Source organism: Myotis yumanensis, unplaced genomic scaffold (assembly GCF_028538775.1).
Source record: "Myotis yumanensis isolate MYYU_CA2020_CCGP unplaced genomic scaffold, mMyoYum1.0.hap1 SCAF_2, whole genome shotgun sequence".
Classification (NCBI taxonomy): domain Eukaryota; kingdom Metazoa; phylum Chordata; class Mammalia; order Chiroptera; family Vespertilionidae; genus Myotis; species Myotis yumanensis.
This window is the reverse complement of record NW_027223753.1, coordinates 17,504,596-17,530,811: the sequence shown is the minus strand read 5'-3', so window position 1 is coordinate 17,530,811 and position 26,216 is coordinate 17,504,596. Positions and strand designations below refer to the sequence as shown.

The window sequence follows — 26,216 nt, the reverse complement described above, 5'->3', positions numbered from 1 at the left end:
TCTCTCAACCCACTTGGCTCCATGAGGCTTCACTCTGGGGACCAGAATCTCTAATTAGTTTCTGCATTCATTAGGGGGTATTCTCATTTGTGGTAATAAAATGGGGACAGGCACCACCTCCCAAGCCCGACAGCATACCCTTGGCAACATTTCCTAATGTCAGTGGGAGTTGGTGATGGTGACCGAATCACAACTGCACCGGAATGCCAAAAGTTACGTTTAATTTACAATGTAATAAAGGTTACAGGTAAAAAGCTACACATAAAGCGTGAAAAGGCCTATTACACAAATGTACAAATCTCTATACAAAGCTCTTATCGATGTTTCCTACCTTCGTCTCCTATGTTCATTAGCCAGGTCTCATCTTAGAGCTTTGGATAACAAGAGCTCTCAAACGGGGGAAGCACCTCCAAACCGACATCTAAGATGTCTTCTTAGAGACATCAGTTACTTGCAAAGTGAAATCTTTTCCTTTTTAATTGGAATTGTCCTAACTGGTCAAATGCTTTAAAAATTGCCTTCATAACACACTTGAAAAGGAAAGCCTTGGAGAGTACAGTACTCTGGAATCAAATGAGAAACTTCAGGAGTAGAGAGTACTCAGGTTTGACAAGAAAAACAGGTAAAGTTCAAACAAAGTAATAAGTTTAAAACTATCAACCTGTGTCTATGGCATTCACTGGTCACAGACCACAATCAAAATATTCTCATCCCAACGGAAAGGACAAAAGAGAAAAGCCTAACTACTGGACCTCAAAACCACTGACCCAGAAAAACACTTTTTAAACTTTAGCTTAACTAAGGAATTTTAACCCTCTTTATCAACCTCAGATCCATGGCAACCCTTTTGCTATGTGGAACTTATAGGGATAGTAAATATAAATTAGGCTGCTGGACCCATAAGGCTGGTGATGCCACCATCACCTCCCCAGCTCTGAATTCAACTCTTTGGGCCTGGAGTCTCTCCACAGGGTACATGACTTAAAATAAAAATAACCCTGGAAAGAGGGAAGAAAGAAAAAGGAGGTCATGGAAGGCCTGGGAGGCTCCAGGGCACCAATTTAAAATGACGTATGAAATGTTCTTCTACACTGACGTGTTCTGAAGAGCAGTCTTTACGGGACATTTCAACCCCACCCCCAGTTTTGGTATTAGATGTTTAGGACCCCAGGAGACATTCTGAAAGACGATACTGCACACATGGAAAATTTTCCTCCCAAGTTCATCAGCTCCCCCATCACCCTTCCACCCAATTCCCACCCAATCCCACCCCTTTTCCACGACCAAAAATATCAAATCAGTAAGGAAGGCGTCGGCTTCTTGCCCGGCCAAGCTTCTTTTGCATATTTCTTCTTCTTGGGTTCGTTAACAGCTTCGGGGATGTAGACTGCAGGGTTTGGTGTAGGATTCATGTTCACTGCTGATGGCACAACAGGAGTCAAGTCCACATCGGGGGCGAGGTTCGGGTATGGCATGGGCAAACCACCGATGAGTGCTGTCCCGTGGATGCCATGCGGCTGGGAGCCGGCCTCACTGTGTGTGGGGGGCAGGCCCCCGTAGAGTCCTCCACTGAATGCAAAGTTCTGCATGCGCCTGCTCCCCGATTCTTCCAAGCCCAGGGAGCCAGGGCCTTCCATCCGCTTCTTCTGTGGTTTACAAGGAACAGAGCAGACAAGAGGTGAGGCACATGGGTGGTGCCATTAGCCTTTTCTATTCCAGCCCTAAAACACTGGGGAAAGCCCCTAAACCTCTAGCTTATTTTGTTTCCCAAACAACCTACTTCCCAGTCTTGAAATCTCAGTGATTAAAGAGATTTTACAGTGGTCCTCTACTGTGACGGGTCCTCATAAAGTATTTACCACCCAAGTCACACTGAGAAAAATGAGGAGAGTCTGTGAGCATTTTATAAAGTAAACCTTATCCAGTTTAAGTGACTATCCTTAGCTTGTCATACCTCTCCCTCTCTTTTTTTGGTGTTAAAATGCCCTTTAAGGAAATAGGTGATAATGGGTGGTAGTAGGTATTTAAATTGGAGGGGGGGATCAGAAGTTAGTATTTATCTTCATGTTGGGCACCAAATGTCTCAACATTAATCTCAGAGCAAAACAAATCTGTAGTGAATGAAAGAAGTTTACTGGTTGCCTGGGGCTGGGAGTGGGCGGGTACTGACAGCAGAGGGACATAAAGGAGTTTTCTGGGTGATGGAAATCTTCTATATGTTGATTATAATGGTGATGACTCAGGGGTACACATCTGTCAAAACTCAAACTGTACACTTACCATGTGTGCATTTTACTGTATGTAAATTATACCATAATAAATCTGATATAAAAGTAAAAATATCTTCTGGTTTTGTACTTTAATGACAACAGACCATTCCAAACAGAGAAAAGAGCTCCAGGGGAAATGTGACACGAGCTCGAGGGAGCTGCACAGGAAAACTTCACCTGGTACGTTTTCACAAGAGACTAAAGAAAGTTCATGAAAGATCCCCTCACTTGTCTACTCCTTTTGAGTTAAACAAAGACTAACCAGGAATTTGACACATCAACCTAGTCTAATATATTCTAAAGACTTTTAAAAAATAAAATTCTATCATTGCAGGTACATAAAAATATAATTGATTTTTGTGCATTGAAAACAAACAAAAACTCTATAGTATCTCTGACCAGCATCTTCCAATTTTTTTTTTAAATATATTTTTATTGAGTTCAGAGAGGAAGGGAGAGGAAGAGAGAGAGAGAGAAACATCAATGCTGAGAGAGAATCATTGACCAGCTGCCTCCTGCACCCTCCTTACTGGGGATCGAGCCTGCAATCTGGGCATGTGCCCTTGACTGGAATTGAACCTGGGATCCTTCAGTCTGCAGGCCGATGCTCTATCCACTGAGCCAAACCAGCTAGGGCCCAATTACTTTTTTAATACCTCTATTTACAGAGATCCCAATATTTAAAGGACTATTTATTCCTAGCTGTCAGGTAGTTCCTCCACATGTTTAGCAATCAGAACATCTTTGTAACTTCTATCTCTTGGTTCTTCAACATACCTGGTCTTTATAAACCTAATCCAGGTTTGGGCTGGCTTTTCTATCTGTGCCACTCCCAGGCACTAAAAATAAAGGCACAGCAAAAGGCAGCAGTGCCATGCAGAAATACAACAATGCCTCTTTCTTGCCTAATAGCTAACTCTGAGTGAAAAGGGAAAGGCTAAAGAAACGTGGGTCTCTTTGCAGCCTGCTGGAGGTAAATTTACATTGCACCATAATTTACATACAGCATCAAGCTGGCTGGTCCCCTGCAGCCTTACTATGGGCTCCAGAATCCTCTAGACATAGATGGAGTAAAAGTATGACCACAGGGCAAAAAAATGGGAGAGAAGCAAAGAATATGTTTTAGAATTAAGTACACCTAACCTATTTATAAAAGAGTGGATTTTTAAACCAGACTGTATGAAATGGCATTTCAAATATTGTTACAATGTGCTTCCTACCTTCACTGGGACCACTGCAGTCTGTACCATATTCCGGAAGCGTCCAACTGAGGGATCCACATCCTCTGCAAAAAGACATGAGGGAAGGATTAGTTTGGTATTCTCTTGTGAGAGTTAAGGGAAGAGGGCTCACTACAAACAAAGCAATCACAACTCACATTAAAACAATAAAATACAGCTAACATGTCAACTGTTTCTATGTGCTGGGCACTGTGTTAAATCCTCACAACAAGCCTATGAGGTGAGAGCATGACTCATTTTTTTTTAGTTTTTATTTTTTTAATATTTTTATTTTTATTTCAGAGAGGAAGGGAGAGGGGGAGAGAGATAGAAACATCAATGATGATAGAGAATCATTGATTGGCTGCCTCCTATACGCCCTGCTGGGGATCTGAGACTGCAACCCAGGCATGTGCCCTTGACTGGAATCAAACCCAGGACCCTTCAGTCCCCAGGCCAACGCTCTATCCACTGAGTCAAACCAGCTAGGGCTACAATAAACATGTAATAGACAAGAAAACACCTCAGGCTAAGAGGAGTAAAGTGATGGGCCTAGTCACCCTACGGAAGAGTGGAGGAGCCAGGATTTAGTCCAAGTAGCCAGAAGTAGGACTGGACCACTGTGCTGTGCTGCCTTCCCCACGTTCTTTCGCATTCCATATACTTCCCTCTTTTGAGGGAGAAACAAAAGAGTACGTATTAGCAATCCCATGATAGTGACAAAACAATGACATGTCAAGAGGTCACACACCACCTATCTTGGTAATGCCCACTCATTAGCAAATAACAGAATTAGGATTCAGATCCAGGACTTCCAACTTTACTTGGCCTTTTGACCTGAACAACTGTATACAATCAAGACTTTTACTGCCATGGCCAGTGTGCTCAGTAGAGTATCAGCCTGCCTACTGAAGGGGCACGGGTTCGATTCCCCATCAAGGGCACAGATTTGGGTTGCAGGTTCCATCCCAGGCCTGGTCATGGTGCATGCAGGAGGCAATCAATCAATGTGTCTGTCTCACATTGATGTTTCCCTCTCTCCTTCTCTTTCTTCCCTCCCTCCCTTCCACTCTCTCTAGAAATCAATGGGAAAAATATCCCTGGTAAGGATTAACAAAAATCCTATCTAATAAAAGATAAAAAGGGTAATTAACTGTACCTCCGCTACACTTCCCACTGGCTAATCAGGGAAATATGCAAATTAACTGCCAAGAAAGATGGCGGTTAATTTGCATACATAGGCGCCAAGCCAAGGACTGAGGCATGAGGCCTGGGCAGGGGCGGAGCCAGCCAGAGATCCTTGATGGCGGCAGTGGGGGGCGGGCCGGGGGGGGGGGGGGGGAGGCAGGGGCGGAGCAGGAGATTGCGGAGAGCTGGGTGTCCCCTGCCCAGGCCTAATGCCTCCGCCAGAGGCGTTAAGTCTGGGCAGGGGCGGTGCCAGCGATCACGGGTAGCAGGGGCAGAGCCGGCCATGGTGGGAGCTGGGGGTCCCCTGCCCAAGGCTAATGCCTCTCGGCCAGAGGCGTTAGGCCTGGGCAGGGGCCAAGCCGGCAATTGGTGTGAACTACAGAGGAAACACCTTTTCTGACTGCTGACTGGCTTAGCTCCCTGTATGCCACTGGTAATATTCTTAGTAACTTGGGTAATAAGAGTCCAAATTGCCGAAACCGGTTTGGCTCAGTGGATAGAGCGTCGGCCTGCGGACTCAAGGGTCCCAGGTTCGATTCCGGTCAAGGGCATGTGCCTGGGTTGCCGGCACATCCCCAGTGGGAGATGTGCAGGAGGCAGCTGATTGATGTTTCTCTCTCATCGATGTTTCTGACTCTCTGTCTCTCTCCCTTCCTCTGTAAAAATTCAATAAAATATATTAAAAAAAAAAAAAAAAAGAGTCCAAATAGGTGATCTAGGGTTTTTTACCACACTCCTGGAGGAAAAAAAGGAAGGTCCGCTGCTGGAGGGTTAAGAAATGTCATATCCTGTCCTAGCTGGTTTTGCTCAGTGGATAATGCCTCGGCCTGCCGACTGCATGGTCCAGGATCGATTATGATCAAGGACATGAACCTAGGTTGCAGGCTCCTCCCTGGCCTGGGCCCAAGTCAGGGCTCATGCAGGAGGCAACCAATCAAAGTGTTCCTCTCACTTTGATGTTTCTCTCTGTCTTTCCCTTTCTCTTCCACATTCTCTAAAAATCAATGGAAACATATCCTCAGGTGAGGATAAAAAAAGAAAGAAAGAAATGTCATATCCTATGGAAGACACATCTTAAAAATGCCTAAAGAAAGTTGTCATTTTTTCATAGTAAAGGGACTGGAGTCTGTGTTGATGAAAACACCTTGGTGGCTGTGGTGACTGGCAGTGGCTGCAACAGCGGGGTGATGGGGCTGGTGCCTCCCCCTGATCAGCCCGGTCATCTCCCACAAAGGGAGGCCAGACAGTGGCTTAGGCCTCTCTCCAAGGGGAGCAGGGAGTAGGACATCCCCTGAGGGCTCCCAGTATGTGATAGGGGGCAAGCTGGGCTGAGAGGACCACCCCCCTCCAGTGCACAAATTTTTGTGCACCGGGCCTCTAGTAAATAAAATTATATATATATATATATGTGTATGTGTATGTGTGTGTGTGTGTATATATAAATATATATATAAATATATATATAAATATATAAATAAAAGACTTTTACTAAAGGATCTAAAGCCCTCATCCAGGCAGAGTGGGAGAGCAGCACCCTTTTCACAGCTTACACACATTATTATACCCTACAAACTTCTAGCTTCATTCACTCTGCAGGGAGGAAGATAAGACCAAGTAAGGGACATGTTTGCAGTCAGTCCACTCTCTTGTGCCTCATTTATTAGACATCAGACATGGAAATAAGAGCAAGATACTGTCCTGCCTTTAAAGAGTTCACAGCCGAGAACCAAGATGGCGGCGTAGGGAGCGGACCTGTGTGTGCTGCTCTCTCACAGCATCATTGAAACTATCAACTATGAAGTAAACAACCGCCACTCAGAACCATGGGGAAGTTGGCCCAGTGGGAGATCTACAACTGGAGGAAAAGAAAGAAGCGCAGTGAGACTGAGTGGGAGCTACGGAGGCACCAAAACCAGAGGTACGCAGTCACACGCCACGCGGGCTGCAAATGGATTCTCGGTTTTTTACGAACCCTCGAATCCTCTGGGCTTGCTCGGGGCGGGTCTCTGAGGCCCCAGATCCCACAGGGAGAGGCGGCCACGGCCTTGCAGTGGTCGGAGAGCGAGGGAAGCTCTGATACGCGGCTGCTCGCCGGCACCGAGGGACAAGAAGTCCTGGTGTCCCGGGGAGGCGAGGGGTGCGGAGACGCCGCCATCGCTATTTCATCCACGCTGGTGACTCCCTGTGACCCCGCCCTACCCTCAGGGCTGTGCCAGAGGCACAAGAGGGAATGACTGTGCTTTTACAAACTCTCAAATCCACTGAGCTGGTTCGGGCGGGTCTCTGAGGCCCCAGGCCCCAAGGCGAGAGACGGCACGGCCTTCCAGCGGTCAGGAAGCGAGGGAGGCTCTGGCGCTCGGCTGCTCGCCGGCACTGGGGGACGCAAAGTCCTGGTGTCCTGGATAGGCAAGGGGCCGCTGAGTCTCCGCCCCGGCGACTCCCTGTGATCCCGCCCTAAGCAATTTACATTACCATCTGGGCTGTGCCAGACCCACAAGTAGAAGCGCCTTTTCTTCTGCAAACTTTCAAATCCACTGAGCTGGTTCAGGCGGGATCATGAAGCACCAGACCCTACAGGGAGAGGCAGCACGGCCTTGCAGCCATCAGAAAGCGAGGGAGACTCTGTTGCACAGCTGTTCGCCGGCACTGGGGGACACAAAGCCCTGGCAGAGAGTCAAGGGGCCGCGAAGACTCAGCAGTGCTATTTGCTCCGCCATGGCGACTCCCTGAGTCTCAGCCTTAATCAATTTACATCCCCATCCAAGCTGTGCCAGGTGCACAAAAAGACCCACCTGCGCTTTTGCAGCCTATCCCAACAAATTGCAGACTTCAACTGCTCGCAGCCATGAGGGACACACTCAAGAAGCAGACCCAGGAGAACCAGGATGGCGGCATAAGGAAGAGACCTGTGCGTGCTACCTCGCACAACAACATCGAAACTACCAAATATCAGACAAACACCTATCATACAGAACCATGGGAAAGTTGGCCCAGTGGTAGCTCTACAACTGGAAGGAGAGAAAGAACATTGAGACTGAGTAGGATGTGACACCAAGTACAGAGCCCAACCCAACAAACTGCAGATTTCAACTCCTCGCATAGAAAGAAGCGCATTGAGACTGAGTAGGATGTGCAGAGGCACCAAGTACAGAGCCCATCCCAGCAGGCTGCAGATTTCAGCTCCTTGCATCTGGGAGGGACGCAATCGGGGGGCAGAGTCGGGTCCGGGGCCGGCCAGGGCTGGGCCTGACTGGGCCGGCACTGTGGAACTGCTGTACCAGCAAGCGCACAAACATGCCCACTGGTCCCAGTCTCTGGTGGGGCGCTGGGGGACAGCAGACAGGCAGTCTGTGCACTTGGTGGAGGGCAGGAGCGCTGGATGTTCAACCACCTGGAACGCCTGGAGATTTTGTCTAGTGGGGAGCCGCCGGCAGGGGACAGAGGGCCAAACTTCCTGTTTCCCCAGTAAGGCTGGGATGGCCCCGGTGAGGTTGAAACGGTCCAGGTGTGGTAGGGACGACCCCGGTCAGGTCGAAACGGCCCCGGTGTGGTAGGGACAACCCCGGTCAGGTTGAAACAGCCCCGGTGTGGTAGGGACAACCCCGGTGAGGTTGAAACGGCCCCCGTGAGGTAGGGACGACCCCAGTCAGGTCGAAACGGCCCCGGTGTGGTAGGGACGACCCCGGTGAGGTTGAAACAGCCCCCGTGAGGTAGGGACGACCCCGGTGAGGTTGAAACGGCCCCCGTGAGGTAGGGACGACCCCAGTCAGGTCGAAACGGCCCCGGCGTGGTAGGGACAACCCCGGTCAGGTTGAAACGGCCCCCGTGAGGTAGGGACGACCCCAGTCAGGTCGAAACGGCCCCGGTGTGGTAGGGACAACCCCGGTCAGGTTGAAACAGCCCCGGCGTGGTAGGGACAACCCCGGTGAGGTTGAAACGGCCCCCGTGAGGTAGGGACGACCCCAGTTAGGTCGAAACGGCCCCGGTGTGGTAGGGACAACCCCGGTCAGGTTGAAACGGCCCCCGTGAGGTAGGGACGACCCCGGTGAGGTTGAAACAGCCCCCGTGAGGTAGGGACGACCCCAGTCAGGTTGAAACGGCCCCGGCGTGGTAGGGACGACCCCGGTGAGGTTGAAACAGCCCCCGTGAGGTAGGGACGACCCCAGTCAGGTCGAAACGGCCCCGGCGTGGTAGGGACAACCCCGGTCAGGTTGAAACGGCCCCCGTGAGGTAGGGACGACCCCAGTCAGGTCGAAACGGCCCCGGTGTGGTAGGGACAACCCCGGTCAGGTTGAAACGGCCCCCGTGAGGTAGGGACGACCCCGGTGAGGTTGAAACAGCCCCCGTGAGGTAGGGACGACCCCAGTCAGGTCGAAACGGCCCCGGCGTGGTAGGGACAACCCCGGTCAGGTTGAAACGGCCCCCGTGAGGTAGGGACGACCCCAGTCAGGTCGAAACGGCCCCGACGTGGTAGGGACAACCCCGGTCAGGTTGAAACAGCCCCGGTGTGGTATGGACAACCCCGGTGAGGTTGAAACGGCCCCTGTGAGGTAGGGACGACCCCAGTCAGGTCGAAACGGCCCCGGTGTGGTAGGGACGACCCCGGTGAGGTTGAAACAGCCCCCGTGAGGTAGGGACGACCCCAGTCAGGTCGAAACGGCCCCCGTGAGGTAGGGACGACCCCAGTCAGGTCGAAACGGCCCCGGCGTGGTAGGGACAACCCCGGTCAGGTTGAAACGGCCCCCGTGAGGTAGGGACGACCCCAGTCAGGTCGAAACGGCCCCCGTGAGGTAGGGACGACCCCAGACAGGTCGAAACGGCCCCGGTGTGGTAGGGACGACCCCGGTGAGGTTGAAACAGCCCCCGTGAGGTAGGGACGACCCCAGTCAGGTCGAAACGGCCCCGGTGTGGTAGGGACGACCCCGGTGAGGTTGAAACAGCCCCCGTGAGGTAGGGACGACCCCAGTTAGGTCGAAACGGCCCCGGTGTGGTAGGGACAACCCCGGTCAGGTTGAAACGGCCCCCGTGAGGTAGGGACGACCCCGGTGAGGTTGAAACAGCCCCCGTGAGGTAGGGACGACCCCAGTCAGGTTGAAACGGCCCCGGCGTGGTAGGGACGACCCCGGTGAGGTTGAAACAGCCCCCGTGAGGTAGGGACGACCCCAGTCAGGTCGAAACGGCCCCGGCGTGGTAGGGACAACCCCGGTCAGGTTGAAACGGCCCCCGTGAGGTAGGGACGACCCCAGTCAGGTCGAAACGGCCCCAGTGTGGTAGGGACAACCCCGGTCAGGTTGAAACAGCCCCCGTGAGGTAGGGACGACCCGTCAGGTCGAAACGGCCCCGGTGTGGTAGGGACGACCCCGGTGAGGTTGAAACAGCCCCCGTGAGGTAGGGACGACCCCAGTCAGGTCGAAACGGCCCCGGCGTGGTAGGGACAACCCCGGTCAGGTTGAAACGGCCCCCGTGAGGTAGGGACGACCCCAGTCAGGTCGAAACGGCCCCGGCGTGGTAGGGACAACCCCGGTCAGGTTGAAACGGCCCCCGTGAGGTAGGGACGACCCGTCAGGTCGAAACGGCCCCGGTGTGGTAGGGACAACTCCAGTCAGGTTGAAACAGCCCCGGTGTGGTAGGGACAACCCCGGTGAGGTTGAAACGGCCCCCGTGAGGTAGGGACGACCCCAGTCAGGTCGAAACGGCCCCGGCGTGGTAGGGACAACCCCGGTCAGGTTGAAACGGCCCCCGTGAGGTAGGGACGACCCCGGTGAGGTTGAAACAGCCCCCGTGAGGTAGGGACGACCCCAGTCAGGTCAAAACGGCCCCGGCGTGGTAGGGACAACCCCGGTCAGGTTGAAACGGCCCCCGTGAGGTAGGGACGACCCCGGTGAGGTTGAAACAGCCCCCGTGAGGTAGGGACGACCCCAGTCAGGTCAAAACGGCCCCGGCGTGGTAGGGACAACCCCGGTCAGGTTGAAACGGCCCCCGTGAGGTAGGGACGACCCCAGTCAGGTCGAAACGGCCCCGGTGTGGTAGGGACAACCCCGGTCAGGTTGAAACAGCCCCGGTGTGGTAGGGACAACCCCGGTGAGGTTGAAACGGCCCCCGTGAGGTAGGGACGACCCCAGTCAGGTCGAAACGGCCCTGGTGTGGTAGGGACAACCCCGGTCAGGTTGAAACAGCCCCGGCGTGGTAGGGACAACCCCGGTCAGGTTGAAACGGCCCCCGTGAGGTAGGGACGACCCCAGTCAGGTCGAAACGGCCCCGGTGTGGTTGGGACAACCCCGGTGAGGTTGAAACGGCCCCCGTGAGGTAGGGACAACCTTGGTCAGGTCGTAACGGCCCCGGTGTGGTAGGGACAGCCCCGGTCAGGTTGAAACGGCCCCGGTGTGGTAGCGACAACCCCAGTCAGGTTGAAATGGCCCTGGTGTGGTAGGGACGACCCCGGTGAGGTTGAATCGGCCCCTGTGAGGTAGGGACGACCCAGGTGAGGTTGAAACGGCCCTGGTGAGGCTCAGACGGCCCTGGTGAGGTTGAGACTACTCCAGTGAGGTTGGGACAAATAAAGGGGACCAGTATGGACTGATGAACAGGGGTAGATACAGAAGCAGAGCAACATTGAACAGAATGTTAAACTACAATGGGGAGCCTGGGGAGGGTTGGGGGGGGATTAAGAGACCAACTGAAGGACTTATATGCATGCATATAAGATTAACCAATGGACACAAGACACGGGGGGGGGGGGGGGCGGGGGGTAGGGGCCGGGGGAATGTCATGGGGGGGAAAAAGGAGACATATGTAATACTCTTTGTAATACTTTAAGAAATAAAAATTATTATTGAAAACTCTCAAAAAAAAAAAAAAAAAAAAAAAAAAAAAAAAAAAAAAAAAAAGAGTTCACAGCCGTAAAGCCAGATAGGCTAGAACACACTGGAGGTGCTTCAAGACAGGTAGCAAAACTGTTCTGTAGCACAGAGAGGATGAGTGCGCTGGGCCACCTAGGATGAGCAGTTTTCTTGCTGAAGGCTGAGTGTATGGAAACAGGCAGGCTGACCTGTTAGCATTACTAGAGAAAACTACTCCAAGTCCCCTTCATCTTAATGTAGTGACAGGAAAGGAATTATTTCCCTAACTGATGTTGTACATCTTATTTTAAATGCATTGAGGGAGCTTGCTATTTTAAAGATGAGCACTCGTATGAATTCCTTTGGAAAATAAAGATTCCCTATTTAATCTGAATAATTACACCTGGTTGATTTAAGTCTGACTTTTCCCTTTAAGATGCCTTTAAAAAATATGCCCTGGTATATTCATTGGTTAACCAATCTTTGTTCAATGAATGAACGAACAAATGGCTTCTACATGGAAGAAGAAAGAGGAAAGATAACCAGACTCAGGAAGGAGACAAGGTCTCTAAAAAAGGCGACCTTATCTTTCCTCACCCCCACAGGAGCCCTGTTCCAATCAACCCTTCAGCAAGGAAAGCTGAACGAGGCGCACAAGCAACTGGAGCCTGACAGGAGTGGCTACTGGGGGATGCGCCCCATGCGTGCACTAGGCCTGTAGCGGGGAGGAACTAAGCCTCTCTGGGGGACCCTGTCCTGTGTTGGCTGATGGTCAGGCCCTCTCCTCCTTTCCTCACTCTAGTCGTACAGAATACGCATGTTCTAGGAGAGCCCTGCTCCTGCTCAGTGTTCTAGGAGAGCACTGTTTTCTGTTGGTAAGCAATCTACCAACAGATTCCTTACGAAGTCTACTTCTGGTTTAGGAAAGGTGCATAGGTAGAAGGCAAAAATTGTGGCAGATAATGATGGGGATAATGGCTAACATTTATCAAGAGCTTACAAACCCCGAGTACTGATATGAAGTGCTTTTACAAATGTTAATCATTTATTCTCCTCACCAATCCTGTGAGGCCAGTAGTCTTTTAAGTCACTTGGCCAAGGTCATACAACTACTAAGAGGAGAGGTGGATTTCAAACCCAGGCCCTCTGACCACAATGCTATACTCTGCCTGAATACAGCACCTTAATAAAGCTCTGGGGCAATAATTTTCCAGGAGAGAAACAAAGCAGAAGATCAGCAGAAGATGAGTCCTGAGAGAGAGACTTAGTGTCTAGTCCAGTAATTCCCAAGTTACTGGCTGTTCATCAGTACAATAAGAGCTTGTTTGAAGCTACATATTTTTAGGCTCAACCTCTAGAAACTTACTCAAGAGGTTCCAGGCCCAGAAATAGTTTCCTAGATTGGTTATCCAGCCCCTGCCTAAAAATTTCCCTCGGGCATTGCCGGAAGCCGGTCCATCCTTGCTGCTTGACACAATCGCTGCAGGAAAGAAACATCTGCACAGCATATGTTTCAATGGACCTGGCATATATAGCATACTGTTCTTAATATGTTTGCTCCCTTTAGCGCCATGTGTTTTAACCAAGGTCACCTCTCCGAGAAAGGTTGTTTCCCCAGGTGGGGATCTTTCCCTGAGGTTAGGGAGGGGATACAACCCCTTAATTAAGTGCCAGGCGGGTAGTTAAGCTACATAATCTTTACTCCCTGGAATGGAGATAAGAAACGCCCTAACCTTTGTAATAGAAATTGACAGGATTAAAATCGGCTGGTATAAATACGGATGTAACTAGACAATAAACATCAGATCCTGATCAGTTCCTAACCAGAACTCCGACCAGAACTTTGGCTGGAGATCCTGGCTAGAGGTCCTGACTAGGCTGCTGATCAACTGAAGGCTGTCTTCATGTCATTCCTTCTTCGCCGACTCCGCCAACACCTTTGGGGACCCCTGGACCCGCTGGGATTGGACCCCAGCAGGGCATTCACTAATTCTAGGAGTAATCCTTTCCACTTCACACACCATCAGAAAGTAAACTTGTCACTAGAATGAATGCCTCAACCTCTTTCAGAGGAATCCTTTTAATTCTTCTAAATATAAGGATTCATTATTGCTTTTTATGCTGAGTAAAATACTTGCTACTCACTAGCTCTGGTTTTGCCCACTGTTCCCTTCTTAAGGTTAGTCCTGCAAATACCTGACCACAGTGGCCATGCCCCCTCCAATCTGCTCTCCCTCCTGCATGGTTCCCTACATTCCCAGCATGCAGGGCACTGGTTTCTGTATATATGAATCTCCTCCTCCCTCAGGACTACATCACATTTGATGGTTAGGGCCATGCTTGTATTTAGTAACATATATGGATGAGTTATGCTCAGAACACAGACCAGTGGGGTTACTGTCCCCAATTCTCCTATTAATGCAATCTTACACTGCACTTGATTAGTTTTCACATAACCCTAATGACTAAAACTACATTTTTTTTCTTTTTTTATCCTCACCCAAGGATATTTTTCCATTGGTTTTTAGAGAGAGTAGAAGAGAGGGGGAAAGACAGAGAGAAATACTGATGTGAGAGAAACACATCAATTGGTTGTTTCCTGCATGAGCCCTGACCAGGGCCCCAGCCCGGGGAGGAGCCTGCAACAGAGGTATGTACCCTTGACCTTAATCAAACCTGGGACCCTTGGGTCCACATAAAACTGCATTTTCAATTAACTAAAATCCTTTGATTTTTTTTTTTCATGCTGGAGCAGACCATCTCCATTTAAATAATTGATATTTTGAACCTAAATGCAGGACTTGAAAGTGATTCTCACTGCATTTTACTTTGGAAATTAAAGGCAACTGGCTAGTCTGGGATCCTTGTTTCTTCTATCCATTGAGATTTATTTTCAAACAAGGTTTTTTAAAATCCCAATTCCATCTTCACTGTTTAATTATACCTCCCAGCTCTATGTCATCCATCCACCAGAGTACTTAAGATACAACACAGGCCCAATAAATAAATGTTGAATGACGGAACAAATTGGTAAAGTTAGTGGCCTTCCCATAATACAATGCTCTTATCTTACTGACATTTCCATTCAAACTAGAAATTACTTCCTTCCAGAGAGGCAAGTCTTCAATGCAGTTAACAGTAGCAGCAGAAGGTTCTCCAATCTTATAGTTACCACTCATACTAGTACACAGAACCCCACAAAGACAATAACGTTCTGCTTTGAGGTCAAGACAGAAAACACTTATGCTTAACTTAAACCTCCACTAAGACATAGACACTCCGGGTCAGCAGAGAATTACCGCCTTGCTCTGTATACTGAACTAAATGGACTCTCCTGTTAGCTATTTCTTCCACAGTGCCAATGGATAATGCCTGAGTTGTTGAGAGCACTCCACCAATGAACTGTAAAAACTATCTCTCCTTAAAATAGCACCTGTTATCCTAAACCTTGGAAACATTACAACTGACCTATAGGTTGTGTACACTACTCTCTGAGACCACAGCTTTTTCATCAGAAGAAACTAGAAAGACACCTCACCTGGGTTGATGATCTCATCATCCTCACTGAAAGTCACCCGTGAATTCTTCCTCTTCCTCTTTGGTCTCTGAATATCCAGATTCCCCTCCTCAATGGTGAGGGTGGAAATCCGCTTGTTGTGGGCAGTGTTGAACTCTGTCAGGTTCTAAGCCAGGGTTCACACAGGAAAAGACAAGTCAGTATACAGAAAAGTAAAGCAGACTATCTTACTAAATGACGGGCAGAAAGGCATTCGGGGCTAACCTTGACTTCCCCAGGCAGACAAGATTCTCCTCTGTATTCAGGAAGAACTCATTACTATTCCCAGATTGCTAATATTTATAAGTCACCTATGACAGAATGTGCCCCTCTTTGACTAGTGGGGCAGTGATATTCAAAAGGTGAGGGCCTTGAGCTGAGAACAGGTCATCTGTACAATCATCTTTGAGGTTTTGTTGTTTTTTATTGATTTCAAAGAGGAAGGGAAAGGGAGAGAGAGATAGAACATGATGAGAGAGAATCGTTGATTGGCTGCCTCCTGCATGCTCCACACTGGGGATCAGGCCCACAACCTGGGCATGTGCCCTGACCAGAAATGGAACTGTGACCTCCTGGATCATAGGTTGATGTTCAACCACTGAGCCACACTGGCCAGATGAGATTTGCTTGTTTTTTAGAAAGGTTATCATGCCTTTATGCTGAGAATTAAAAGAATGTAACTGGAAGGAACTCCAAGAATTGTTTTAAAGTAACAAAACAGAGATGAGCAGTAACTCTCTTTGAGAACTCATAAGGACACTGTCAGTGCACTTACACTTGGCATTAATATTTTGTCACTCCCCATTCCTGTGTATGGCCCCATTTCTATTCATAACCATCCATCCATCTCAATGATTAACTTGGCCTCAGCACTGCTGCCTGCCTCTTCCCAATCCTCTGGATTTATTCCAAACTGCATTGCGGTTTGAGATATTAAAAATGTCTTGAGAATAAAGACCCACAGAGGACCTCACATACTAATTTAAAATACAGGAAAGCATGGAAGAAGACTGGAGGAGAAATGAGTAAGAGTGACCACCATCAAGGCCTCTGGCTAGGAGGCTACTTCTTTAGAACAAAATAACTTCTAAATTTTAGATTTCCATGGTGCTTTTCTTCCTAAGGGCTGGGATACTGCTTTAGTGTACTAGAATAGTAAGTGCATGTGGGTGGTTAAGGACATGCTTACAGATGGTCTACCTGAATAGACCAGTCACACCAGTGCAGTGATTGACATGTAAAGGATGACGGCCACTTCACATATTGGGGTCAGCCTCTAGAAAAGGAAAACTTTAGCACTTAAATAAAATACTGTAAAATTCATAGCCTTCAGGGCAGCCAGGCCCATAAGAACAAAAGCAGTCTAGTTCTATTCAGAAGATCCCTGGGCTATTTGGACAATATCAAGAAAGCAATGTAAATGAATGAAAGCTTCAGTCTAAGTCAGTGCTGTCCAATCAAACTTTCTGAATGATGAAAATGTTCTCTATTTGTGCCATTCAACATGGAAGTCACTAGCCACATGTGACCACTGAGTATTTGAAATGTGGTTAATAGCCACTGCATTTGATAGTGCAGCTCTAGAAAAATTTAACTCCCAGCCTTGGCTTCTAACATCCAGTGAAGGTGCACAGACAACCATGAGGGTCTATTGGCAAGAGGCCAGCTTCCTTGTTACCCCTGGTCACACATAACCAAATCACACAATGCAGCTCTCCAAAGTGTGTCACAGTTGACCACCTTATAACTGACAAAGTGGCAAAGGCCCATCACTGGGCTCAAGAAAACCTCCTGCTGCTAAGTCTTTGGCATTTCAAGCTACACAGACAGCTACATAATGGAAAAACTAGAGTCCCAAAAGACAAAATAATGACAGACGTGGAATTACATCAAGTTCGGTTTCCTCCTCTGGAAGCCCCAGTAAGCCCTTGAGTTCATCATCCTCTCCACCCATCTTCTCATCTCCTTTCACAGCCGATGGCAATGTCTGAGGCTTCTCACGTAGAGTGTATGCCCTTGTGGATGCGCCAAATGAGACTGTGGAATCGATGGGAATTTGCTGAGGCTTGTGAGGTTCCAACCGAATGTGACCCAAGAAAGTGCCGTGTGCTGGGAATAACCAAATCAAAAATGTAAGAGAAAAAACCAACCTGAGTTGTAGGAGAGCAGCTCCTCCCAGCATTATCAGTTCTGCTTTTTAAAATAAAAATGACACTGAGTCCACTTTGCATCCCTTGTCATGAGTCACAATGAAAAGGAAAACTCCTTCACTGGGTCTTGAATCTCTTCAGTGGAATTCTTACACATCTTCAGACCTGCTGTTAACCCAGATAACAAATACCACTGCTTGCTCTCTGCTTGCCAGACAGGCTTGGCTCCATTCTGGGTCCAGCAGGAATGGCTCCAACCCAGCAATAACCATGCCACCCAAGGCAGGAGACAGGCATCGCTGTGGTCTGACCTCTCCAGCCCCAAGTCTAAGGAATACAGGCCCTGGTGGCAGTTATCCTGGGTTTTCCCCAGAACAGGAAAGGTTGGCTGAAACAGGTGCAATATCAATACCAAGGCAAGCCAAAATCCTACTGCTGAGTCTGAATATTTTTCTGCATGTTATAAAATGGACAGAAAAGATGAGATAAATTTGCAAGTAAGTACTTGTGAGACAAGGCTCTCCAAAACCATTCTATCAGCAGACTGGGGTGGGGTCTGTGTTATAAAAGTGGGGAAGGAGAACATGGTCAGCCCAGGAAGCAGGATCCTTTATATTTTACATTGTATTTATATATGGGAAAAGTGAAAAACTTCAAGGCTCCATGTAGTTAAGTCTCAACTGCATTTCTGGGATTATCTTTGGCAAAGTTGAAAATCTTATTAGTTGGAGTATATTCATGAAATTAAAATTTATATTATTACTTAGTCAAAGCAGAATGTAGCTGGGATAAAGAACCTTTAATAAAAAATTAAATATTGTTCAAAACAAGTATTGTTGTTAATGCCTTGTACAACTACTCTATTATATTAATGGAGCTACCACAGCTTCTGCCTAAATTAGACCACAATTTATCATGGTCCTGTAAACACTTAGCTACCCATAGTCCCTAGCTCCTGAGTGTTTTTGTTGATGGTGTTCTCTATATCTACCTAGTGCCTCCTCCAGGACAGTCCTCCCCAAAACCTTCTTCTCTCTCCAGTCATCAATTATTCAGGAAAATAGGCGATATCACAGGAGTCAAGAAGAGTTGATTTAAAAATCAAATGTAAACTTCTTCCTTGGTGAATAATAAAACACAATTTTGAAACTGAAGAACTTAAAGAGAACTTTCACATTGCCCAAAAGAAATGTGTGAGACAGAATGGGATGTGAGTTACTTACTACTATTGAGATCTATTAGGAAAACTCTCTTCAGATGCTTGTGGTAGACCAAGGCAGCGTGGACCCGAGAGCAAGACTGGTGGTCAATGGTAAAGTCACACAGATCAGGGTTTCTCCCAAATAAGTAATATTTCTTCTCATCAATAATCAGTTTCTAAATAAACATTAAATTAAATGTTACTTAAATAGTCTCAACAGGGTTAAGCAAAAATTCTTCTTATCAAATAAGTAGAGGATCTTGAATAGAAAAATTCCTTGCCATGGTGAAAAAAATTTATTTCCTATTATTCTTAAGATAAAGAGCTCAGAAAAACTTACTAACATGTTGAGGGATAGATGACATTTAATATCCCCAAATGTAGCGGTCAAATGTTTAGTGTTGATATGAAAAGAAGTTTTCCTACTAATTCTATTACGTAAAAGTGACCTGCAAAAGGGCTTGTCTCTGTCCATTGGAAATTTAAGATTTCAACGGATAGTAACTTTAGGTCAAGCAAGAAATAAGAACACAAAGCATGTTTATAAAGTAATGACTGCTTTTCAGAAACATAACCAAAGGAAGATTATCAACTGGTTAGGAAAGAAAGGGGTTATAAATACCTATTTATATTTGAATCATGCTATCATGGCCCGAAAGCACTTTTGGAATACTCTGAGCTGAATTTAGCTTTATGAAGAACTCACAACACTGTCCTTATTTTTCTTTTAACCTTGGGTTAGTAAACCCTGACACAGCCTGGTTGTAAACTGAGCTGTCAAAGATAAAGGACTCTTGATAAATTTTTACTAACACTTCTTCCAGTTTTAAAAGTCTACAATTTGACCATTTTAAAGAATAACCCTTTCAAGGTTTCACTAAGCTCTAGGTCACATTTCACATGGCACTCCTTCTAAAATCCCTGAGAGAAGACAGCACAAAGCTGAGTAGAGAAGCATAGTCAAGTTAGTATGGTTCCAGGCTAGGAATCAAGAGGTTTATATTTCATTCCTGGCTATGTCATTGAACTCACAGTGGGCTACTTTTCTCCCTTATGCTTTAGTGTTCCCCTTACAAGACCAGAAATATACCTCATGCACTGATAACAGTAACAACCGTTGGGTATTTATGTGCCACACACTGTGGTATGTGTTCTATGCTGTTATTTCACCCTCAAAACCACTCTATGTGGTGGGTACATACTATTATTCCTATTTTTATAAATGACAAAACTGAGGCATAAAAAAATTAACACATTCAAGTACACACAGCCAGATATTTAAAAGCTGAATTAGAAATTCAGAGAGACAGAGATTCTGTCTGACTTCAGAGTCTAAGCTCTTTTAACCATATTATATATTTTCTCCACTCTACCTGCATCAGAAAATGTACTACATGGCAAGGAACATTTTAATGAATAAACAAGGATGGGCCACACTCTTCATTTTTCTTTAAACAATCACTTACCCAGTTTCTTTAAAGCTTAGCCTTAAGGTTCAAAATTAGTTCAAGCGAGTATAGGTACGTGGGTCACTGCTGGGAAACCCTGTCCAGTGACCATCTGGTATTGGCAAGGCTCGTTCCAGACCCAGACTATACTGCTAGGCAGCATCAAGATCGAGCAGCCTGACAGCTCAATAAGACGATCATCCCCAGGTCTGCCTAGGCCAGTGGTTCTCAACCTTCCTAATGCCACGACCCTTTAATACAGTTCCCCATGTTGTGGTGACCCCCAATTTCATTGTTACAAATTGAACATAATTAAAGCATAGTGATTAATCACAAAAACAATATGTAATTATATATGTGTTTTCCAATGGTCTTAGGCAGGGGTCCTCGAACTTTTTAAACAGGGGGCCAGTTCACTGTCCCTCAGACCGTTGGAGGGCCGGACTATAATTTAAAAAAAAACTATGAACAAATTCCTATGCACACTGCACATATCTTATTTTGAAGTAAAAAAACAAAACGGGAACAAATACAATATTTGTATTTGCATGTGGCCCTCGGGCCGTAGTTTGAGGACCTCTGGTCTTAGGCGACCCCTGTGAAAGGGTCGTTCGATCCCCAAAGGGGTCGCGACCCACAGGTTGAGAACTGCTGGCCTAGACTCAAGTTTTAAAACTTGGATTAAATATAAGACATTGTTTTAAAATTGAGAGAGTTCTGAAATTTCAACATCTTATTTTTTCTAGGTAATATCTGCACAGGTTGAATCTCACTGCATTTCTCATTCATATTTACTTGCACCCAGATTATGTCCTCACAAACTTAAATTTGCTAAACACAGGGCTCATTGGATAGTCTCAAGGAAACAGTATATAAGACCACCAGATCTTGGGTTCTACTATACCATTGACCAAATTTCTATGTTTCTAAGGTGCCAAAGACATACCAGAGATCTAGGTATTTAGAGAGCGAGGGGGAGTGAAAGGTCCTCCAAATTAAATATATACATTCATTATTAAAGGCATCTCAATGACAAAAACATAACGATGTAGCGGAAAATAGTATGTCTTAGAATTAAGGAAATTTGTTAACTCCTGGACAATGTACTTTCTCTGTCCAAGTAAGTAAGATAATGTATTGGTGTTTCAATAGTCACCAAAGCACAATTTCTTGACTAGCTATACCATTATCCAGTTGTGCCACTGAGTTATAACTCAGAGTGTGTCTTTACACACTGGGCTAAAAGACTCACGGCTTTTGTTTTAATATTGCACTTCTTAAACCCAGCTATCACAACACATCACAAGCCTCTGACACAAGGCTAGGATGTAGATAGCTCGGTTAGTATCAAGTGCTGCCAAAATCTTTAAAAGTAAGCACATAAATCTATTCCTCTCAGAAACAGCACAGTGATGTCTAAAGACTGCAACTTGACAATTGTATGGCAACTCAGCACACCTAAGAGCAATGAAGGACAGAGAACATTATCAGTTAATGGAAATCAGTAATCAGAGGAATGTCTGACAATTAACAGCACTTTAAAAATATAAATTATTTCACAAAGGAATATGATATAATCATGAAAGCTAGGCCTCCTTTGTTTCTTCCTGTTGCAAATGGAAGATCTACTAAATTCTGGTAACAAAACAGATTCTTATGTCTTCAGAGCTTCATGCTATTTAGCAACAATATTTTATATCTGTGGAACAGTCTATAAAATAGGCTTTACAGACAATTTAGCAAAATTATTTCATTGAATAATCTTGAAGTTTTGTAACTTAAAATAAAAGAACTCTACACTGATGAAGTATTATGGAATTGTACACCTGAAACCTATATAATTTTATTAATCAATGTCACCCCAATAAAATCAATTAAAAACAAGTAAATAAAATCTCTCTATATAAAAGCCTAATATGCAAAGTATCCCCTTGGGAGTTTTTACTATTCACACCAAACAAAAACAACTGCACTCAAAAGTGGGATCTTAAATCTAAATTCTATATGAGCGAGCAAACATAAAATTGGTCTAAGAGCTGGAGATTCACAGCTCCATAGTCACAGTGGGTTTAATCTCCATTTCTTGGTAAATAAATGGTGTCATAAGAATTAAAAATAAAATAAGATCTCACACAACTTAGTATCTAATCAAAATTTATGTTATCTTCAAGTTCTATGTGGTGTTCATTATAGAGACTTGTAGAAAATCTGCAATTCTGCTAAACTTTTCCGTTATAGAACTTACTTCAGGTAATTTTTTATGTAGTGTCTTTCCCACCAGATTTCTTTGAGGATCAGAACCACGCTTGTTTTGTCCACTGCTGTAGTCCCTACAGCGAGCACAATGACTAGAACAAAGTAAGCACTCAATGTTTTGAGTAAATGAATGAATTTCATCATCATTCCATTCTCTTTGAAGGGCTCAGCCCTGAATATCATAAAAGCAACTTAAAAGCTAAACTCAAGCCCTAACCGGTTTGGCTCAGCGGATAGAGCGTCAGCCTGTGTACACAAGGGTCCCAGGTTCGATTCCGGTCAAGGGCACGTACCTGGGTTGCGGGCACATCCCCAGTGGGGAGCGTGCAGGAGGCAGCTGATCGATGTTTCTCTCTCATCGATGTTTCTAACTCTCTATCCCTCTTCCCTCCTCTCTGTAAAAAACCAATAAAATATTTAAAAAAAAAAAAAAAAAAGCTAAACTCAATCTATGTCATTCACTTTCTTCTTCAATTACTAGAGGTTCAGTGCACGAAATTCGTGCATGTGGGGGTGGGGGTGGGGAAGGCCCTCAGCCTGACCCGCACCCTCTGGCAATCCGGGACCCCTCGGGGGATGTCCGACTGCCGGTTTAAGCCTGATCCTGCAGGGAAACCTGTGGGATTGGGCCTAAACTGGCAGTCGGACATCACTCTCGCAATCTGGGATCGCTGGCTCCTAACCACTCTGCCTGCCTGCCTGATTGTCCCAAACTACTCACCTGCCTGCCTGATCACCCCTAACCACTCACCTGCCTGCCTGATCACCCCTAACCACTCGCTTGCCTGCCTGATCGCCACTAACTGCTCGCCTGCCTGCCTGATCGTCCCTAACCACTGTCTGCCTGCCTGATCACCCCTAACCACTCGCTTGCCGGCCTGATCGCCACTAACTGCTCGCCTGCCTGACTGATCGTCCCTAACCACCACTGTCTGCCTGCCTGATGACCCCTAACCACTTGCCTACCTGCCTGATCGCCCCTAACTGCTCCTGCCTCAGCTCCCGCGAGGGCGGCTTCGTCCGGAAGGTTGTTTGGCTGTCTGGTCTAATTTGCATATTGTGCTTTTATTATTATAGATTGCATATCTTGTACCTTCCACACAACTCCATGTACTCAAAGAGAGGGAATTTACCATATTAAAGGGCTTCCAGTTTGATTAGGGCTCATAGGCCTATGATCTATTAAAATCCTTTATTTAAAAGGTGAGAGAAGTAAAAAAAAAACACTGAGTGTCGGTGGGAGATAAGAGGTTTGAATGTGTTATATCACCATGTGCTTTTAATAGAAAAAAATCAGGATGAACGAAAGTAGCATCGGAAAACAAAGCACAGCAGAAGGGGTGGAAAAGTGAGTCACTGGCAAAAATCTTTAATGTGATGGGAAAAAGGAAAGACATGTATTTCTGTACCTCAATTAGTTTGTCTCCTTTGACTACATCCAGATGTAATCCAGGTGGGGGTTTACCTGCCCTGAAAAATAAGAAGGAAAAAGCATTTTCAGAATGAGTTCATAATGCCATTTACAATTATTGTCCCATTCAACACTGCAGCTCTCCTACCAGCCTATAATTAGCTCATGTTCAAGCAGAAATGTCATCTACTTCACTGTTATTACAGCTCCTTTCTAAGTTTGACACTTGCTTCCCCAGTGATTCAATTGCTCTAAAACAGATTTTAATGGATTTGTATTTAGAGCAGCACCAAAGAAACCTGTATTTTAACACTGAATATCTACCTCGGAAAGAAAGCAGCATAGAGAGTGCACGTACTATAGCTGGCGTAGTCTGATCCTTTGAGTTTGAATCTAAGCTTTGTGACTACTGCAAAGAACATACAAAGGCTGAGTACATCGCTGGTGTTTTGTGCTGATCCAAGATTAGTGTCATCACAAAATAAACAGAGCTCTGAACTCTGAGACCAAATCAGAGGTATATAATTAGGGAGTTAGGGGCAATCCCGTATCGTGCCTATGAAACCAGGTACCAATGAATACAAGAGATGTTTCTTACCCTTGAACAGGTCTTTCTATCTATAACGACTTGTTTAGGGCACTTTTCTCTGTATTTCTATAATCACAGCATTCAAGAGGGATACATGTCAAAGCACCTAACACGGGAGCTGGTGCATACAGGACTGAAGAAACGGTAGGTGATATGTCTCTTCTAACTATAAGTTTACTATCCCGACCCAACATCGGAAATCACTGTAGCAGGGAACCAAAATGGACATAAAATTTGTAGGCTGAAGCAACTGGGTGTTACAAAGTGCAAAGGAACCCAGAAAACAGGCACACATTCCCTTGCTTCCTGTGTTTGCTCCTTTGAAGTTTGAAAAAAAAGGAACAATCTTGCCAGAGTCCTTTTGCATATTTGCATAAAATATGCAATCCAAACTCCGTCTAATTCGAAGAGCAACATAGTCATCTCACAATCCCGCCCCAACTCCTCTATGGCAGTTGCTGAGAACAGTGCAGTGGGAAGCCTTTTTTTCTGGGAAAGAGGAAAAGCAATGTTACATCCAAAACATGCTTTCTGAACTCCTACTATGTGCCTGGCTCAGGCCTAGGCGCTGGTAACATACAGGATGCATCAGCCGCCTTGCCCTTGAGGATCTGAACATAGCGGGAGGCAGAGAAGAATAACATTATTAACCCACCGGTGAGTTACTGCTGAAACAGCTCTAACTCAAGGCAATGCATAACTACTCATCTTGGACTCTACTCAAAGGCGAAATTACATTAGTCCACTCTTCCCAAGAACTTGAGAAAGGATGGAGGGGGTCCTTCCAACAATCCCAGCGCCGGTCGCTGCGGATGCAGGGGTGGGTCGGCGCCGTCCCTGCGCTCAGGGGGCTCCCAGTCCGGGAGAGGCAAGTGCTGGACCAGGGAAGCAGCACAGCGGCGGGGCACGGGCTCCGCGGCGGGCTCGGTCCGGGCAGCCAGCTCGCGCGCGTTCGGGACAGAGAGCAGGGGCGCGGTACGCTGCTCCCCAAGAGCACTCGATCCGGTCGGGAGTGGAGGTAAGTTCAGGGCCACGGCCCCGAAACGCCCAGGCAACCGACGGACCGCCGGGGGGACTGCGTCAGCGAGCGCCTCAGAGCCCCCAACTCTGGGTTCCTCAGTGCCTGGGCCTGGGCTCCCGGTTCCTCCCCACGCTGCCCGGCCCGACGAACTGCTCTCCCTCAGTCAGTCCCAAAACGTCTAAACCGTTCGGCCCGCTGTGGGAAATGGGCCGCCCGGCCAGCCCAGGCCAGCCCAGGCCACTCCAGCCCTGGTCTCCTCACCACTCACCAAGTCGGGCAGTCGAACAGTGGGAGGCTGGAGCCGGAATTCGTGGCTGCCGCCATCTTGCGTCTCCCCCGCCCATTTGGCGGGCCCGAAGCACGCCGGGAAACTGGAAGACTCGGAGGGGAGAAGCGGCATCCCAGTAGCCTGTGCGTGCGCGCGCACACACACGCACGCGCGCACGCGCACACACGCACACGCACGTAGGGGGCGCTTCTAGCGGCGGTGGAAACGGGGATGGGATTTGGAGGTGTTTGTCAGTGTCTGCGAAGACTAGGGCTTCCCCTGGCTGGGAGGTGTCTGAAGAAAAGGTGCTTATAAGGGCGCGGGGTGGGGGGGGGGGGGGGGGGTATCGGTCTCCCGCCCGTCCTCCTGCAAACACTCTGCTGGACTCTCAAATCTTGTGACTCCGTCCTTGCTACAGGCTTGCACCCCAATCTAGAGAGGAATTAGAGCGCAGAGCTTAAAAATTACAGTAATCACTCATTCCGTTTCTCTTACGGCCCTTCTCTGCAGAGTTGCATGCTCGCTTCCTCTTCCTAACCCAAATCTGGACCTTGTGGATTTATGTGTATTATCTGGGAATCTGCTTTAGGGGGTCATCTCGTCTATTTATGAGAAGTCTGGACGTGCTGGGGAAGAAGGATCCAATCAGAGGCAGACATCCAGATCTTCAATGGCTAATCAAGGTGTGGCCCCTTCGGGATTTTGGTCATGGTGACTGAAGCGTGAAAGGAAGCATGAGGATTCCAGGCCTGCCCTAGGCCAACAGCTGCCTGAAAGAGACCATGAGCAGGTGCTCTAG

General features: G+C 47.2%; 1 protein-coding gene and 1 non-coding gene across 5 annotated transcripts; both read right to left on the bottom strand.

Moving 5' to 3' along the window:
- Nucleotides 1-204: 204 nt before the first annotated feature.
- On the bottom strand, nt 205-25,491 carry PPP1R8 (protein phosphatase 1 regulatory subunit 8). 4 transcript variants are annotated; one of them, XM_070404495.1, is made up of 7 exons: nt 25,418-25,491; nt 23,538-23,598; nt 18,447-18,600; nt 16,962-17,182; nt 15,056-15,200; nt 3,491-3,555; nt 205-1,646 (listed from the first exon to the last, which is right to left on the bottom strand). In XM_070404495.1, the coding sequence occupies exons 1-7, from the start codon at nt 25,471-25,473 to the stop codon at nt 1,293-1,295; spliced, it is 1,056 nt and encodes a 351-aa protein (XP_070260596.1). In that variant the 5' UTR covers nt 25,474-25,491; the 3' UTR covers nt 205-1,292. The 4 variants fall into 4 exon arrangements, with proteins under 4 accessions (XP_070260596.1, XP_070260598.1, XP_070260597.1 ...); XM_070404497.1 differs by lacking the exons at nt 23,538-23,598; nt 25,418-25,491 and adding an exon at nt 18,215-18,342 and having other exon boundaries at nt 18,447-18,515; XM_070404496.1 differs by lacking the exons at nt 16,962-17,182; nt 23,538-23,598; nt 25,418-25,491 and adding an exon at nt 17,224-17,391 and having other exon boundaries at nt 18,447-18,502.
- On the bottom strand, nt 21,065-21,229 carry LOC139004731 (small Cajal body-specific RNA 1). The gene has a single exon (XR_011470565.1). It is a non-coding gene; the product is annotated as a small Cajal body-specific RNA 1 (non-coding RNA).
- Nucleotides 25,492-26,216: the final 725 nt, after the last annotated feature.

What these genes read in the sequence shown, in the direction of transcription:
- PPP1R8 (XM_070404495.1), bottom strand. Translation starts at nt 25,473, where the DNA reads ATGGCGGCAGCCACGAATTCCGGCTCCAGCCTCCCACTGTTCGACTGC. An exon ending in AAGGAGACAAACTAATTGAG is followed by an intron (nt 18,601 to 23,537) that starts GTACAGAAATAC and finishes ATGTTTATTTAG; the next exon opens with AAACTGATTATTGATGAGAA. An exon ending in CTGCAGTGGTCCCAGTGAAG is followed by an intron (nt 1,647 to 3,490) that starts GTAGGAAGCACA and finishes TGTAAACCACAG; the next exon opens with AAGAAGCGGATGGAAGGCCC.